At 34.3% G+C, this 19,727-nt stretch overlaps 1 protein-coding gene across 1 annotated transcript in view; it reads right to left on the bottom strand.

The window, feature by feature from the left end:
* UNC13A (unc-13 homolog A) overlaps positions 1 to 19,727 on the bottom strand; it is a 5,702,976-nt gene that overhangs the window by 1,960,137 nt on the left and 3,723,112 nt on the right. The window contains exon 13 of the mRNA XM_044054109.1: positions 8,301 to 8,379. Within this exon, the coding sequence (XP_043910044.1) occupies positions 8,301 to 8,379 (79 nt within the window). The remainder of the gene's footprint in view (positions 1 to 8,300; positions 8,380 to 19,727) is intronic.

Below are 19,727 nucleotides of genomic sequence, written 5' to 3'. Positions count from 1 at the left end.
ACTCTTTATAGACTGGCCACATGTACATTATCCTTAGCAGGATATGTCCATATGTAATGGCTACTGAAACAGTGATCTAATGAAGAACATCTTTCTTTGAGTAATAATAAAAAGACTGATTTTAGAATGCTGAAATGATTTAACATGTACTGCATTTCACTGAGATTTTTTATCCTGTAACAAATAATCCCTCTTTCCATATACAAACTCTTAGAAACAATGTATACTAGCATCCTAAATCTTCATATAGTTTAACAAGATGGATTAACATTCAGACTCATTTGATAATGTAGCTGGTTGTTTTTTTAATATGCTCTCCAGTGAAAAAGGGAAAAATATAGAGCTGCCATATAATTTCTGTAAACTGCAGCTACTGTCTAAATCATCTATACTGCTGACCTTTATCCTGGAATGTTTCTTTTGAGTTCATTGGTTTTTATTAGTACTGGGCCACAAATATCAAAGTTTGGTATGACTGTAGGCAATTTATGTTAAGATCTTGTGTTGTTTTGTAGCTTGTTGTTTGTATGCTATGTCACCTATTTAGCATGGATTTTCAGGAACTGCATATTGGCCAGTGATATATGTCTTAAACTATTTTACTTTGAATACTTTAGGTTCAATCAGAGTAGTCTGCTGTTGGCAGTGGAATGCCACATATAGGTAGTAGGAACAATTTTTCTTGTGTCTAGGACTGGCCTTTCTCAACAGTTGTGTGACCATGGAGTCAGCATACTTAAGTATTGGGGGGTATAAAGGCAGTTACCATAAAAGCAGTTACTTTGCTTTTTATGGCTATAAACATTTATAGAACATTGATGTCAGGTGCTCATGATTATTGCACACCATGTTAGTGTCCTTGATGTCTTGTCATTAATCTCTCTTTTTTTTTTTAAATGGTGCAGCATTTCTATATGGAAAACAAAAAAAATATTAACAGAAGTGGATGTCAGGGTTCAAAAATTCTGATAAAATTCAACAACTCACTCTGGTGAAAATATCTATCTTTCCGCTCGTCCATTTATTTGTCATCCTCCTCTAAAAAATATAAGTTTATCCCAGATTCCTGGTTTTGAGTCACTCTTTACAAACATTAAGGCAGCACTCTGAAACTTACACCCAACTGCTCAGGTTTCCTTTCACAGCACAATCTGCTGCCATATGTTTTTTTTTTTTATTCTAAGCAACAAGGGACAGTAGACTGCCTCCTATCCGGCCTCTCTTTAACCGGCCATCAAATTTCTGGCATAGTCCTAGCAAAAGACAACAGAGAAGAACAATACTTTCACCTCCTATAATGACAGACATTTGAGTTTTAGACTTCATATTCATTAGAAAAATGCATAGCAATACAATTTATGTTATTCTAGCTGATTTATAACCTATAAATATTATTTTGTATGCTTTTTCTAATTAACCAGGCATTCGTTTATCCAGCCTAAGGTCCGGTCCCAGAGAGACTGGATAAGAGCAAGTCTAATGTACAGAATGTAGGTATACTTTCACTTTTTGAAAATGTTATTATCTGTTTCTCACAGACAAAGTCCTATGAGACCACAGGTATAATCACTACTAACACAATTTAGTTCATATAGTTCTATTACACAAAATTAGACAGAGAGGTAGGAAGACTGCATTTCACAACTTGCATGTGGTACAGTTTTTTTAGTGACCTTGCAATAATTCTTCTCGTATACACTGAAAGGGAATCATGAATCTGATGGTGCGAATCTGGAATATAACTCTACCTGTATTTCTGTATTATGCAAAAAGTAGTAGCTGCTGCTCATAGAAGTGGGAAAAGGAGTGAAAGGTAAAATAGGTATATGGAAGGCAAGCACATTTCATTGCTTCATATAAAAAACAGCAGGGATATTGGTGATATCATATTAGGCATCTGATAATGTGCTTACATGCACACACATGCACACACACACACACACACACACACATATATATATATATATATATATATATATATATATATACGTATTATGATGATGTGAGGTAGTGTCAGCTGTGCTAGATGGAGTATGGTAGGGCATCTGTAATGTGCCAGCATAGCTAGCTGGAGTTTTGTAAAGAATTATATGTCATTTGAATGTCAAACTGATTTGTACAGATGCTTGTGTTAAAAATGTATTTGTAAAGTTGCTTGTGTTAAAAATGTATCAACAGTGCATCCTGCCAGACAGAAAAGAAATATACATGTATGTCAGACTATATTGTTGTAACTGATTAAATGTATATATTCTAATAGAGGATACTGGAAGGGAAGAGGTTAAGCTCAGCCCAGCTAACCTTAAGAAACATAGCCTGAAATTTAAATTACCTGGTTTAGCCCATAAAGATTTTATCTCACAGGTCTGAACGTGGGAACCACAGAGTCAGGTGACTAGATATGAAGTCATTCTGTAGCCAGCACGGAAATTATATTTGAATACTAGTGGGAGATGTGATAGAAGCACTTTGTTATTAGACTTGACAAGAGACACTCATCTAACTTCATCTTGCTTTACTTTAGTAAGTAACTAGGTAACAGTAATTCTTCAGTCATGTAGGAAACTATAGGGAGATTAGCTAGATATTGTTTTTCTGTATCTGTCTGAGTCTTTCCAGCTGTTTTGTTTTTATATTTCCTGTGAATTAAATAGATATTCAGTATTTTCATGTTTTTTTTATTTATTATTAAATATATCTATACCTGTCATTGTGGCTGGTCCTTTATAAAATATTTAACTTTTGAGAGCACTTATATTTATTTAGTGACACTATGGCTCCACCTCCACATTCCTAAAAGTCTTGCTGCTTGATTACCACTACCATTTGTATAAGTATTAATTTTACTAAGAGTAATTGGGTACCGTGGTAAGAGCCTTAGAGTAGCTGGCTATGGGTGTTCTGGTGGCAGTGTATCTACCTTACAGTCTGAAAAACTGAACAGCACAAACCAGTAGTGGCCTGTAAAATACAGTACTCAATACACAAGTTTAATACACCAAACAGAATCAATCACAGTTAAGTGCTTTCATCTTTAGACATCATCAGAACTGTGAATGAAACATTCAAAACATACCAATTAAATACTGATAACCCACCCCCCCCGTTACTTACCAATCAGTAACTCAAGAATATAAACCAATCACTAAGGATATTTAAATCTTTATGAAATGGGTAACCAGTCAAATAGCTGAACAATGACAACCTTAGAAATAAAAATTGCACCAATCAAACTGGTGTCCATTAAAAGCCATGAAAATGAAAATTCAGCCTGTTAGCATTCAAAGTGAAAAAAAATTCCATGTTGTCAACTACACACAGTGAATAACTTTAAACCAAAGTTAAAGTATGGATGCTCTTAGATTTAATTCAGTACTGATCGAAATTGCTTCATTTGAACCAGGAAAGTTACTGGCATCTAAGCGCAATTGCCAGAGCATCTCTCGATGTTAATGAAGATTACCCCAATCCCCTGAAAAGGCTAAGGTTTCAATCCTGTCTAATATAAAAAACTTAAACTTATTAGAAAAGTTATGACAAAGAGAAGTGTATCTAGCCAATACACTCTTGTCATCTTTTCTTAAAATACTATAAACATGTTGATAAATCCTTCTGTTAAAAGTATTATTAGTTTTGTGCCAGTGTAGAAAGCTGAATATGTGGTGCATCTAGCCATGTACATCACTTTGTCGGACAAACAATTATATCTCCCTTTGACCATCCACTTGGAGAACTTTTTCAAAATTTCACTGTCAAGATCAGTGTCGATATAAGAGCATTGTCAACAGAGACCACATCTATAAGTTAAAATAGAACCATTATAACAACTCCTGGGTGGTCTCTCTAACATGTTTTTAAAAGTAGATTGTTTTTTAAAGATAAAAGTAGGTGGATCCTACCACATGAACAGGGGCTTTACTGGTTTAGTAATGTGATTAGAAAGTATGGGTCTTTGATACCAAAGCCACGGTCATCCAGGAGTATATGAAGATTGTCTCAGTAATAACTTATTTTTCTTTGAGGAGGAATATTATAAGCAACTAAAAGGAGTTGCGATGGGGGCCACATGTGCCCCCACTTTTGCAAATGCTGTCCTACTATGGTGGGAAGTTGAAAAGGTTTTTAAGATTAATTCATTTCAGCATTGTGTAGCCTACTATCATTTTTTGGACAACATGCTTGTTTTTGGTCAAGTAGTCAGGAAGAATTTGATGTTTTTTTTCAGAATGGCAAGCATATACATCCTTTTTGGAATTTACTTAGTACATCAATGGAGACTGCATTAATTATTTGGATATGCAGTTTTCTGCGGGAACCAAGATTCTTTTGCTACTAGTATTTATCAGAAACCAACCTTCTGTAATAGCTTTTTGCATTTTAAAAGTAATCACCTTTCATCAGAAAAGGGGAAAAGGGGTGTGTTAAAAATCCAATTTATCTGGGTTTCCCATCTGACTTCAGATGACAATGTTTGTATAAATACATTTAATATTCTTAAGAACATGTTCCTCGAGAAAGGTTACCCTTGTTCCTTAGTTGATTTCCATTATCAGGAAGTCTCACATGAAAGAAATAGCAAATATGCTCCTATAATGAAAAATGGGATGAATTAATTCAAGGAAGTTACCCCGAATGAGAGTATTAATGACTGTTGCATTGATTTAAGCAACCAGAATGTAGTCCAGAGGTAGTATCTACACCCCTGGTGTGGGAATCTTGACTTCTCACCCGCTTCTCGGAGGATATACATTCTTCTTTTTCTATGTCCCATAACATGGTACTTCATTATTCCTTGGAAGCCTCCGGTATTTGCAATATTGTATCAAAAAACTGATTTATTTCTCAATGGGATGAGAGCTTTAAAGCATTTTTTTAAGGATCCACCTACTTTTACCTTTAAGAACACCAATCTAATTTTAAAAACATGGTAGAGAGACCACCGAGGGGGTGTTATAATGGTTCAATTTTAACCTACAGATGTGGTCGCTGTTGATGATGTTCTTTCATCAACACTGATCATGACAATGACATTTTGGAAAAAGTGTCCAAGTGGATGGCCAAGGGGAAATATTTTGTCAGACAAAGTGGTGTACCTGGCTAGATGCACCACATGTTCAGCTTTCTACATTGGCAAAAGTAATGCTTTTAACAGAAGGATTTATCAACATGTTTGTAGTATTTTAAGAAAAGATGACAAGAGTACATTGACCAGACAGTCTTATCTTTGTAATAACTTTTCTAAGTTCAAATTTTTCATATTAGACAGGTTTGAAACCTCAGACTTTCAGGGGATTAGCGTAATTCTCTTTTACATCAGAAGATCCACTGGCAATTGCACTTAGACACCAGTAACTTTCCCAGTTTAAATGAAGCAATTTTGATCACTACTTAATTAAACCTAAGAGCATCCAGACTTTAACTTTGGTTTAAAGTTATTCACTGTGTATAGTTGACAGCATGGCATTTTTTTTTCACTTTGAATGCTGATAGGCTAAATTTTTATTTCAAGGCTTTTATTGGACACCAATTTGATTGGTGCAATTTTTATTTCTAAGGTTGTCATTGGTCAGCTATTTGACTGGTTACCCATTTCATAAAGAATTGAATATCCTTAGAGGTTGGTGTCTATTCCGATTACTGATGGGTAAATAACAGAGGGGTGTGTGTTTTTTATCAGTATTTAATTGGTGTGTTTTGAATGTTTCATTCACGGTTCTGATGATAGCTAAAAATGAAAGTGCTTAACTGTGATTGATTCTGTTTGGTGTATTAAACTTGTGTATTGAGTGCTACCTGCTCACTGGATTTTTACCTTATAGTCTGGGTGGAGGTGGCAAAGTGGGTAAGTTGTGCCAGCCTTTCCCAGGTGTGTGTGTGTGTGTGTGTGTGTGTGTGTGTGTGTGTGTGTGTGTGTGTGTGTGTGTGTGTGTGTGTGTGTGTGTGTGTGTGCACACGTGTGTGAGTGAGTGTGCGAGTGAGAGAGAGAGAGAAAAAGAGAATTAGTTTGCATGTGTGTGTGTGTGTGTGTGTGTGTATGTATACTGCATTGCAAACCAAAACTAGCTGGAGCTATTCATAAGCAGCAAAAAGCAGAGAGGTTACATACTGATTTTAGTCAGTTGCAGAATGAAATATTCACAAAAAATTTTACAAAGAAATACACAGCAGAAAAAATAAGACTGGGGATCATGTTTGCAAAGATTAACTGCATCACCAGATTCCTGAATCCCTTTCCGTGTATATGAGAATAATTAGTGCAAGGTCATGAAAAAACTGTATTGCATCCAAGTTGTGAAATACAGTCTTCCTACCTCTCTGTCTAATTTTATATACTAGAACTATACGAGTCCTTAATTTTACAGGTTGTGCCTTCCAGGAGAGCAACAGTTGTGCAATTTATGAATTATGCCCCACACTCCAGGAGCACAAATTTATAAATAAGCACATTTTTTGTGCTATGATGTTGACCCTTTACTATGATTTTTGATGATCTCATTCTATGATTTTGGAAGAGGATGGCTGACAGGTTTGTCTACTACACTCAGGTTACCTGCAAAATGAGTAATGGCTGTATCATTATGCAGAAAGTTCTGACAACTTTCAGAATTTATTCTAGCATTTCATGTAATCAAAATATTTCAGTTATCAGCATGTATGCAATGTTCCCCATATTACGTATAATGCAAAATAATTTACATTATAAGAAGAAACTGATTGCAATGTAGCAGATGTCAGAAAAAGTCAGAGGATCCTTAAGGAGCTTAATTGGGGGGGGGGGGGGTCGAGTCCTGCTTGTGCATAGGAAAACAGAGCTAAAGCTAAATTACTATCCGACAGCATTGACGGACCTGAAGCCTGCAGAGATGCGACTGCAAGTACTTCTTTTCTCTCTTTTTTTTTCTCTTAAAGAGACAGCATCCTTGTTTACAAACCTACTGAGGCTGCAGGTGAAAATTAAAAATTATAACAATATTACAATGCTTATGGGATAGAACACGCATACACTCCAAGTCTCCAATTCAGAACAGACAGTGAGTAGTTAAAATGGTCTGTTAAAAATATACTTTAAAAAGCAGATAACAGCATTGTGCCTTTTGTACCTAGTTCTTTAGGCTGTGATTAGAAATTTGAAGGTGAACAAAACTAGCTACATTTAGTGTCATAAAACTACAGTGTACTCTGAAAATTAGATTGTTGTACATAACTCCTAACAATTCAGTATAATTTTCTGTATAATAATAACAATTTTCATGTACATTACAGCATTCTACAGCTATAGCAACATTCACACACTGGAATCCAAAAACAGAAGTTTCGGTTCTCATATAACACTACATGTTGACATTTACTCACACTGTCCCACATCTAGAATACAAATGTATCTATATTGCTGTATTGTGACAAAAAGTAATAGCCACTGCTCATAGAACTGTGAAGAGGAGTGAAAGGTACTACAGGTATATGGAAGGCAAGCATATTTCTTTGCTTCATTTATAAAGCAGCATGGATATCAGTGAAGTCATATTAGGCATATGATAATGTGCTTATGCACACGCACACATGCATACATATACATGCATTCAGGCACATGAACCATTCCTAAACTTTTCAGTGAAGTAGCTCTGTAAAAGATATACAGACTGAAGTTAATCACTAGGTGACATTTTCATATATCCTTTACTATCTGATGACTTTATGAGTAGAAAACTAATATAACTCTGTGCAGCATTTTTTGAAGAACAAGGAACGGCACTGTTATTCAATATGAATTCTGAAAATATAAAGAATGGAATTTTTCTAGTAAAGCTGAAAATGAGATCTAGGTTTTCTTCACTGCAGCCAAAGTAGTTTTGCAAATAAATGGCTTTTATATCATATAAAATAACAACAATGGCACACACACGCACCCAAACATAATACAACAGGCACATTAGTATATCATCAGATGCTGTCTCTTTAACTGCAGCTGTTTAAAGATGATCTCACCAGGTCGCTGACCAATGGGAGGGATTTGCGCCGTGGCTTAATATCAGGCATGCTGTCAATGCTACGCAGAAATTTTACCGCTGCTCCCCTACGATTACAAAAATAAACCAAAATAACAGAAAAAAGAAACAAAAAAGACGAACAAGACAACACAAAAGAGAAAGAAATAAAAAATGAAGTTAAAACAGCGTGCAAAGGCTCAAGCACAATCAAGAGTTCCTCTGACAGGTTATCCGATGAAACATCAGCAGTCTGTTGTATGCATGGTGAGGATGTGGGGGGACAGGGTGGAGAAAATATTATCAGAGTCTCACCAAATCACTAACTAGAGGGATGGGCTTTTTCTTTCGGAGATCAGGCATGCTGTCTATGATATAGAGCCCACCACCAGACCTAGAAAAGACAGTAAGGTTAACAAATAACCAGAACAATACTGTACGACACTAATTAAACTGCTAAGAAGAGGTGACTAGATGGCACTGTGCATTACCTGTACTCTTCAAGATCTATTTGATTGTTAACCTTACCAGATTTGGATACATTCTGGAATAAATCTCCAATGACTGGTAAAAACTGTTACCACATGCATAAGTAGACATTCTTGCTAACAGTCATTGTTATCTATCACAAGCTATTAAGCTATTAAAGGCTGTTCACTATACACTATAAGTACAGATTTTTTTTTTACTCACAGAGTCATGAATAGATACTTCCTAGCCATAGTTGCCAATTGAATCTAGATGTTTCCTTTAACACATCTATTATGCAAAAGTGAACAGCTAGTCCAGAAACAAAAATATGAGTTTCTCAAAAGTAGCACTCAACAGTATCATTATGAGTTACCATCAATGAACACCCAAACCCAGGTGTGCTCAGAATGCTATCAGGCTAGCCAATCACCTCTTCATCTAAAACAAGGTGCAATTCTAGCCAATCATTACTTTTTTCAGGTAACAGATGATACAAACTTTTCAGAAATGTGATACATCAGTTTCTACTTCACTGTAGCCATAAATTATTTAGATATACAATATGAAGAAAATGTTTTCAAAGAATATAGCTCTCTTATCTTACATTTAAAAATCAGACGGTCTTTACATTTTGGCTTTAAAAGCAATCGTTTTATTAATTTTCATATAAATGAGAACATATAAAACAACCTAACTTTAGATTTTAAGAAGCTATCTAAAATTAACAAATCATTTCTAGTTTTGCCTTCGTGTAGATATATCATTTTAAAATCATACCCTTGAACCTTTCAATGCTCCTGAAATAATAAAAGTATACAGTTAATGGTATACAATACCAGCATTCTGGAACATATCAAAATGTGTATTAATCTTTTGCATACATAAGGAGGACTTGTCTAATAATTACCACATTAAACAATCCATGGAATCCACTGCACACAAATTGTCAGAAACATTTTTTCTCAAGGATAATAATATATGCAGTACTTAAAAAAAGTGTAATATATAGAATAACAATAATGACTTTTATTTTCACACATATTTACACTTTACTAACCAAGTACGTGTGACTGATAAAATACTGTCTAATTTTAAATACGAATAGGTGGTTCTAACCACAGGGTGTTCATGCAGTGGACAACTCTTCATTTGCTCATTACTCATGACTGCCCAATGCACTTTACATGCAGTGTACGTAAGTTTACTGAAGCCCAGCTCATCAACCACTATTTACCAAACTCACACATCACTGAATTCTGGGTTTCTTAACATGCAGAAAATAAAACTTAACAAGCAAAGGCTCTCTCTGTTCACTTAAGGAGTTGTGTAGCATGTATGTAGCTATTTTATGGACAGGACAAGTACACTTGCACTTCCCCCAATATGGGAGCTGTACTCCCATACCACCCTACTTACGTGAAGCAACTTAGAGATTGCAAAGACTTGGAAAAAGAGAATCACTACACTTCAGTAAACTGTGGTCCATGAAGTGGGCTTCATTGAGTTGGCTTCTGTAGGGTCAAGCAGATCTCCTGTTAAGAGATTGAAGCTTGTACCCAAGGTCACTGTAGTCGAAGGTTAAACTTCCCATGATATGCAGTTCAGAGTTGGCAAACTATAATATGGAAGCCAAGGAAATGTGGTCAAGAAAGTAGTAAGCTTTGTCCTCCACAGCAACTTGTCTGTTATGTTGTTCTGGGCAACTTTTATAGGTTAATAGGTAAGTACTAGGCTAGCTGTACTTCCAGGCCATTTTATGCCTAGGCAGTTTCCCTTTTTGTGCTCAAATTAACCTATCCATTTGGTTAAAGACTGGGTTTACCCATCCCATGGTTGATAATTAAATGTTACCCACAATGAGAATAACTGGGATCACATCATAGATAATTTGAGGGGACCCATGCATGGGATAAAGCATTTATTATCTGACTCTGTCCAATAGTACCAGAGGGGCAGTTCTGGCATAAATTTTCTGTTTACCATCCTCAGATCCAAGTTGTACTTGAATATAGACAGGGATGAACTTTGTTTAATGTGGATGGGAGATCTGTTCCAGAGCAGCAGTATCCTATTTATCTTATTTTTATCTTTTGCTTTTAAGGTATCTTTTCACAGCATTTTCTGATGTGGTAAGTACTGATAAACCGAGAGTTAGAAAACTGTAAGTCTTTAGTTATCCACGCAGTTAAAATGTAGAAAGTAGCTAACAAAAATAATAGGAACAAAAATAATCTGAATGAAGCTATGCAAACCAAAAACATACATTTCAAAATCTAAATGCCCATAAACGAGTGTTGTTCAACTCTAAATGCACATCTGGGAGTTGCAATATCATACACAGATCCTGCCTAGAATCGTTTTGTTATAGTGAGTATAACAAAAGGTAATAGTCTTAGACACCCATTTGGAAATAGTCTGTTTTGACTCAGGTTGTCATTTTTTCTTACCTTCACAAGAGATGAACAAGTGATCGAAAAATTTGAAAGATTTAGTTCTGTCAAGATAGCACATGAGATGTCTGTGGACATCCAAGGTAAGGAGTATCCTTTCTCCCTTATTGTTAGCTTCAGGAAATAAAATGTAGAGATGGATAGTTTGGCCTAAAGTAAACTCAGATACTACTTTAGGCATAAAAGAAGGATTAGTTCTGAAAGAAAATCTGTTTCTATGGAATATGAGATAGGGTTTACTCACCATAAGAGCTTGCAACTCAGATACCCATATTGCAGAGGTCATAGCAATCAATAAAAATTTTTTCTATGTTAAGAACCTCAAGTCAGCCAAATTAGCTGGCTCAAATGGAACAAGTGTTGGCTTCTCTAACACAAAATTAAGATCTCAAGGAGGGGCCACCAGTTTTCTTGGAGGCCTATTATGCAAAGCCCGTTTCAAGAACATTTTGACATGAGACTGTATTTAAAGGGGAGGATCCGTGAGCAGACATGCTGAAATGTCCGCTAAATGAACCTTGATAGAGGGATAAGAAAGGCCATATGATAGTATCTCACACAAGTATTGTAAAACTAGAGAACAACTAGCCTTGAATGAATGCCAGTTCTGAAAACTTTTTCCAGTTGATAATATATGATTTTCTAGTAGAAGGCTTTCTTGCCTCCATTATTACCTGTTTCATATCCTCAGTAAACAGCTACCTAAAAGGAATTAGGAACCTATTGTCCAGGCAGTAGGTTGAAGATGATTGATGTTGGGGTGCATCAAATGTCCCTTTTCTGTGTGAGTATATCCAGTCTGTGAGGAAGCTTGTGGTAATTGTCCCTGGCCATTTCCAGGAAAAGGGAGAACCACGGTTGCCTGGGCTAAAAAAAAAAGTCAAAACAATAATCTTGGGGAATTACCTCTGAATCTTCAGAATTGCCCTGAATATTAGTGGAAAGGATGGAAAAGTATATAGGAACATTCTTGTCCAAGGAAAAAAAAGGCATCCGTTCCAGGCCTTCTTGCATGGGGTCTTGGAACAGAATCATGCCAGTTGATTGTGAGGAGCTCCCCACAGATGGATCATATCTTGGAAGCCCCTGATCAGTTTCCATTAATGAGAGTAGTACTGCTCAGCTTGTCTGCCACACAACTGTGCTATATCCCAAGCTAACATGGCTAGGCTGCAAAGATGGTATGACCTGGATCCCTTTTGCTTGTTGATGTTCCACATGAACAGGTCCTGCAGAGCTAAAATGATTCAGAAAGGTGAGTGCCTTGATCATGGCAAGCATCTCTATGATATGTATGTGCTTTGCATCTGTCCATGTTGTCACATGTCCTCTGCACTTTTATTTCTCTTGAAACTGTTTTCATTTCATTCAGAAGCAAAGGATAAGCATGTTACAATGTAACGATGATGAAAAAAGTGAACAGAAGGAGAAAATGTGAATGTTTGAAGAAATTAAACTGTCTGGGTTAATTAACATGGATATCTTAGTTGTGGTTGATTTCAAGACCATGGTGGTGCAGTGGTTAGCGTTGTTGCCTCACAGCAAGAGCTTCTCCCATTCGATTCTCGGCTGGAGCTCCTTCTGTGTGGAGTCTGCATGTCCTCCCCACGGTCGAGTGATGTTAAAGACATGCAGGTAGGTGTATGCGTGGATGGGCATGCCTTCTTTGAAGGCTGGGCATTGGGCTGGCAACTCAGCACCGTAAAATCCACTGCCAGTCATTAGCGGACGGGAGTCCCGCTGTGGCGACCCCTAACCGGGAAAAGCTAAAAGACAACCTATGAAAAAATGACAGAGAAAAATAACACAAAACATAAGAGTAATGAATTATGGAAGACTTCATTTATGAAGAAAGAGCTATTATACATGCATCAGAGGAAATATTAAGACAAACACTGATGTGTAATGGCTTGCATGAGATACAATGGACTAGAATAAAATGGCAGATTTTACAGGTCATTTGGAAATATGTACAACAACACAGGAAAATAAAGAGATAATTATAGAAGGGAAGGGTTTAAAAAGGTTGACAAGAGACATTAGTAAGAGATATGTCAAAAAGCAAATGACATTTTTTTATGTTATGGGCACAGCACAATGAGGGATTTTTAGGAAACATGGTCACAGTGCTGGATGAGGTAGAGTACAATATAAGACTGTGTATGCATGTATGTGTGTATATGTGTGTGTGTGTGTGTGAGCGTATGTGTGTGTGTGTATAAATATATATATATATATATATGCACGCACACACACAAAAATCGAGAAGGAGAAATAGAAGTAACAAAAACACAAATGTAAATGAGCACAGGCAGATGAAGACATTAGAAATGGGTAAGAGTGAAAAGGGAAAAGAAAAAGAAATTATAGAAAATAATAAGCAGAAAACAAAAAAAGATGATAATCATTCAAAATGCTTGTAGAAAGGAAGGAAAAAAATAAAATATTTTTTTGAAAACACTTGAAATATGCTAAAGTTAAAAATGAATAGGTTGAGGAATAAAAAAGGGACAGTGATGAATTAGCCAGAAGAAATAATTAAAATATTAACAGAGTATCATAAAGAAATTTACAAGAAAGCTGCATAGGAAAAATATAATGTAGAGACTGGAAATATTTAAAGAAGTTTGGGAGGTTTCAGACATTTTGTGGAGACTCTTAAGAAAAGTACCAGAGGAGTTGCAAATAAAATATAATCAACAATAAGAAAAGCAATGTAAAGTTTGTAAAGTTAAAGACTGTACTGAGAATGTTTTCTGACATATAAAAAATATTTTGAAAGAACATTAAAAAATATTATGATTCAATTTGTTTTAGGAGAATATATATGTATATGATATTATATGGAAAATAAAGAAGTGCAATAGAAAAGTCTGTTTAAAATGTTATGAAATAAGGAATTGTAGAGAGGAAGGACTGTCATATAATGTGGGATTGTGAAACTGTATTAAAGAGAATACAGAAACTCTGGCAAAAAGGGAGGGGTAAAGGGATACGTTGAAGAAAGTTACATGTGTAAAATATGAAAGAATTGTAATTATTTTATGAACAATATGTGATGTGCAGTTAATACTGGAATTGTGTATATATTATGAATAAAAAAGGCAATATATAAAGCGATCCCTAGACTTTTCAAAGTATTACATAAAATAGCCTTGTTCTTTTCAAAAAGTGTCATGTGATCTTTTATATTCACCTGACCTACCTCCAGCTTAGGCTGATGGGACCATGGTTTAATATCTCATCTGAATAATAGCATCTCAGGAGTACCACCCCACATGTTGCACTGCAGTATCAGTCCTGGAAAATTAATCCAAACACTGTCTGTAGGAAAAGAACCCACAATTTTCTGATCTTACAGCATCAAAATTTAGTGGGCTGGAGGGGGAGAGGGATGTGGGATGGGAAATTTAATGAGATATTCTTAAAGCTTTTTAAGATCAATAAAATGCAGGACTATACAATAACATAAATCGGATACCTTAATATTGTACAAAAGAAAGGGAAGAAAAGATGGGAAGGATGAGAATTTTAGATATAATATCAGACACTTTATTTTACACTTACTTTATGACAAATGCAGAAAGTTTTCATAAATGTAAATAATAGGTTTAGTTTCATGATAAACTATTATTATCATTATTTATGTTCATTTCTTTATATTTTATTTTGTATTAGGAATTGAGATATCATAATTAGTGACTTCAGTCAGATTAATCAACATAAAGTCCTATTGTTTGTTAGAATTTAATTTATTTCACTTTCATATATGCTGTATGGAGCTATGCTACGTTTTTTTTTTTTTTTTGCATGACATTAGTTATTGTGAATCAAATCATATTTATACCGTTAAAAGGTTTATTCTCATATTTAATCAGTATAAGTATTTAAATGAAGGCAAAAGCACTTGATAGATATTGACGAGAGTCATAGGGTGTGAAGATGGTGGTTTGGATGATGCATTCATCAAACCAGGAATCTCTCTTTCCATGTTTAGAATTGTGCATAGTTATACTTGTTTCATTAGTTAAGTTTTGTTTTAAATTCAAGCCCATAACAAACTTTAAGAATGACATTTGTTTATAAATGCATACATATAAATGTTTATCCTTAAATATGAATGGCCTTAACAATCTCATAAAAAGAGGAAGTCTATCAAAATATTTGAAAATGAATAAAATAGACAGAGCATTTCTACAAGAAACACACTTTATTAAAAAGGACTTAGAATATCTTTCAACGGTTACACAACACTTGTGGAATCCCATTTCCATGCCAACAGAAGAGGCACTATGATACTATGGAACAAATCTTTACCACTGCCCAAAATAGTAGGCACTTTTTCAGAGAAGAATGGTATGTTATGTTTAGTTGCACCAGAGTTGAATAAAAGATACATCACTTTAGCTAGTACATATTGGATCCCTGGTATCGGTGCAGGAACTGCTAATAAATATTTAGAATTAATATCTATTAAAGCCAAAGGAGACATAGTTTATGCTGGAGATTTTAATTGTATTCTTACTAAAAAGGATACGACCAAAAATGATAACTTCAAATTGTCTGCTCCAGTTAAAAAACTAAAACATTTTATTAAATCTTTAAATCTCAGACATATATGATATAAAAGAACCAGAATCATTAAACTACACACACTACTTGTATAGATATGGAACACAGACAGCTATTGACAAAGTATTAATTTCTAATAGTCTAATTTCTAAAACTCATGACGTTTTAATTAGTTCTTGCCCTTTGTCAGATCACAATGCTCTTCTATTCAAGATTAATATTGGTCCTAAAGATCTGATAGCTTGGCAAAGGTTACCTGCTTACATTGTGAAACTCAATGGGTTTAAAGACTGGTTCTTAAATGAAACTAAGTCATTTCTTGGTTCTTAAATGAAACTAAGTCATTTCTTGCTATCAATGACAACAATGAGACTTCTTAGACTATTGTTTGGGATTCGTTACAATCATATCTTTATGGTAAAATAAAAAATGGTATTTAAACAAAAATAAACAATGGCATGATGAGCTAATAATATCACAAACAAAAATTGATGCACTAATAAAGAATTTAAATAGCAAAGATATAAATACAAACTCTGAACTAAAAACATTAAACGCAAAGTATGTAGAAATATTGACTTATAAAGTGGCTATAAATCTTGAGAAGCTTAAGCTACAATCATACTCTGCACACATAAAAATCTGCATAGATTGGCAGTTAAATCAAAAAATTCAGCTAATACAAGCTATATAAAAGAACTTACTAACAACACAAGGAACAAACATAGGCAAGTAACAGACTTAAAGGAAATCTTAGAAATGTTTAGATCTCATCATGAAGTATTAAACAATGCTAATTCAGATTCTAACAACACTCTAAAAGAAAAGTTTCTGACTGAAAATGTTAATAAGAAAGTAACCAATGAATAAAACATCAAATTGATAAAACCCATCTCACTAACAGAAGTTAAGGAAAATATTAAAAACATTAAAAGCAATAAGGCCCCAGGAACAGACAGTATTATTGGTGAATTTTATAAATTTCTTCCTGATGAAACTCTAAAAATTCTAGTAGCAGCTTTTGAGGAATTTAGAAAGTCTGGAAATTGCTTCCTCTCTTGGAAATATGCCATAATCTCTCCCATTTTAAAGCAGGACAAATATCCCAATCTAGTAACATCATACCACCCTATATCTCTGTTGAATGTTGATTATAAAATGTTCACCTCAATTCTCGCTAAAAGATTAAACTAATTCTTGCCAAAATTAATAGCAGAAGATCAAACAGGCTTCATATCAAACAGGAAAGTTCAAGACAATGTCATCAAAATTTTATCTTTAATAGATCTAGTGAATAAGAAAAAGAAAGAATTATCCATCATTAGTTTAGATCTGGACAAAGCTTTTGACTCTATTACTTGGCCTTATTTATATAAAGTACTAGAATCATTTAATTTTTCGCCTGATTTTATAAAATTAATAAATAATCGGTATGAAAATTCAGTGTCTTACATCAAAATTGGGGCTTACTTGTCCACTCAAATCAAAATATTAAAAGGAACCAAACAAGGCTCCCACTTTCACCCCTATTATTTGCCTTAGCAGTGGAACCATTAGCCAACTACATCAGAAATGACACTAATATTGTTAGCTTTGATATTAATTCATATCACTCTTGTAAAATACAACTTTTCGCAGATGACATTCTGTTAACTATTGGGAATATAGATTATTCAATCCACCATATTGTAAAATCTCTAAAAAATTTTGAAGAAATCTCAGGCTTAAAATTTAACAGTAACAAAACAAAAACTATACTGCTAAAAAAAAATCAGCACCATATTAGAAAAAACAATAATTTTAACTGGACAAATGACACCTTTAAATATCTAGGTGTGCAGATAAAAACAAATTGGAAAGACATTATACATTCGAATTATAATAACCTGATAACAGTGGTTAAGGAACATTTAAGCAAGTGGGGAAAAATGTTTTTCTCTATGGAAGAAAAAATATCCTTAATAAAAATGTGTATTTTACCAAAAATGTTATTCCTATTTCAGTCTATAATAGTTGGACCTCCAAATAAATTAATAAAACAACTCAACTCACTTCTGTTTAAATTTTTATGGCACCGCAGAAACCAAGAATAAGATATGATTGACATTGTAGGGAATGTGATAAAACAGATGCATTGCATTTTGAATCTAGAACTTTATGCTGAAGCAGCTACACTTAATATAATGAGTCAGTGGTTAAGTAATACATATACATCAAACTGGAAGAAATTTCATGAAACTATATTGCTTTCTAACCTTAATGAGACAATAAAAACGACTTGTTTACAGATAAGATGTTTTTGTTTGTAAAAGACATGATTTTTAAAGAAAATAGAATCAAAAGATACTCTCATTGTATCAGCTACATATTAAACAACTTTCAAAAGATAATGAATAGTAACTATAAGGCAAGACTTCTCTTATTCTTAATATTTCCGGTTGCATTGACAAGAAAATGTTTGGATTCATTTAATAGAGGGAAATTAATGGTGATGAAAGAAAATGGCCTAATATATTGGCACCAATTCATTGGTAGCATGGATATATATGACACAAATAGCCTTATGGCTAGGTATAATTGGAATCAAAATAACTGGTTAAATATCCAGATTTTTAGAGAACATCTACTAAACGAGCTCAAATCAAATCAAGTGCTTGATGTTTCATTATATCCAAAACTAATCTCTCTTTTCTGTGAACTGAATATAACAAACCACAACATAGGCTTTTCATTACCTAAGATTTACAAAACATTAAGAGCAGACTTACAAATACCAGAAGATTCTTTATGGAGTTATATTGAAAAATTAAATAAAGCTAAATTTTTAGACTCTGATAGAGCCTTGACATTGAAATCAGTTAACAATACAACCTCATCTCCTTTTTGGAAAATTTCCACTTGGAAGTTTATCCATAGGAGCTACATTATCCCTCATAAATTAGCATTGATCTCACATAATAGTACTCATAAATGTTGGAGATGTGAAAAAAACTTTGTGTGCTGACTGGGCACATATGTTTCTTGAATGTAAAACAGATAAACCTTTTGGCAAGAATTTAAGTCCTTTTCAAAGGCTTTGTGGTCTGACAAATGTGACATTTCAGATTCTTTGATATTATTTAATGCACCGATACCAGTACATATTACAAAGACACAAGTGCATCTTCTCTGGTCTCTTCTTGCAATTGCAAGGAAAATTATAAATGGAAAAGTAGAAACATCCTCTCTTTTTCTTAGTTTATTTTACTGTCCAAATCTGTATGTAAAAGAGAACTGTTTACCCTTGATTTAAGATCAACAAAAGTAACTCATAAGAAATTATGGATAAAACTAAAGAATTTATTAGATAACATGTAACATATACATTGTAAATTTTGTATGTTATGGGCATTGTAAATAGTTGTGTTGTATATAGTTTTGCTTTATTCAATTTGTTTAAATGCACAGATTTCTTTGTTTTGTTTATAAAAATTCAATAAAAATTGTTTAAAAAATTGAGTGGGCTATCTCCTAAGCCATTGACACTGCTAAATTTAGTTAAATTGTCAATTTTAGCAATAGAATGGGTCTGGAAGTAGATATCAAGGTAAAATTTAGCACATGAAATTGGCTTATGCCCCATGTATGGCATTTTACCATGAATATTGTAGAAGATAGACACGCAAGTGAACAATGCATAATGGTAAGCAACTAAAATGCTTGAGATCTACTGGGTACATCATCATCATCATGAGGAACACAGAACTGTGGCCCTAGTCTTTATAGTCATTTTCTGCATTCTATATGAACTATAAACACTTGCTACAAATTTCATATGCAGCAATCTAGCTTGGTCTCAGAAGATAGCTGATAAGGCTAAACAAGACTAATCACAGAGATAAGGAGAAAATGAAAAAGTACCCAGATAAAGAAGAGAATGTATCAACATACTCCATTAGCAATGCTCAAAACAAATGTCTATAAAAGCAAAGATCTTTGGTTAATATCTGGGAACACAGCAGTTAAACCCATTCAAGATTCAGCTAATACTCAGAGCTAAGCTTTCTAGATCACAGTTCTCGTTGTTCTAGTAGTAGGCCTTTGGATCAGCTAAGAACAGGGCTGGAGCAACATCACCCCTCATAGATAAATGATTTAAGCCCACAGGCAAATGCAAATGCATCTGTCAGAACCATCACTACAGTAGGGAGAAGGAGGTGCTGCCCCAGGTGCAAGCTGCTAAAGGTTATGATCCACAGGTGCCGATGGT

This window comes from Protopterus annectens, chromosome 13.part0 (assembly GCF_019279795.1).
Source record: "Protopterus annectens isolate FY-2018-M chromosome 13.part0, PAN1.0, whole genome shotgun sequence".
Classification (NCBI taxonomy): domain Eukaryota; kingdom Metazoa; phylum Chordata; order Ceratodontiformes; family Protopteridae; genus Protopterus; species Protopterus annectens.
Note: the sequence above shows the minus strand (reverse complement) of the source record. Positions and strands in the feature narration are given on the sequence as shown.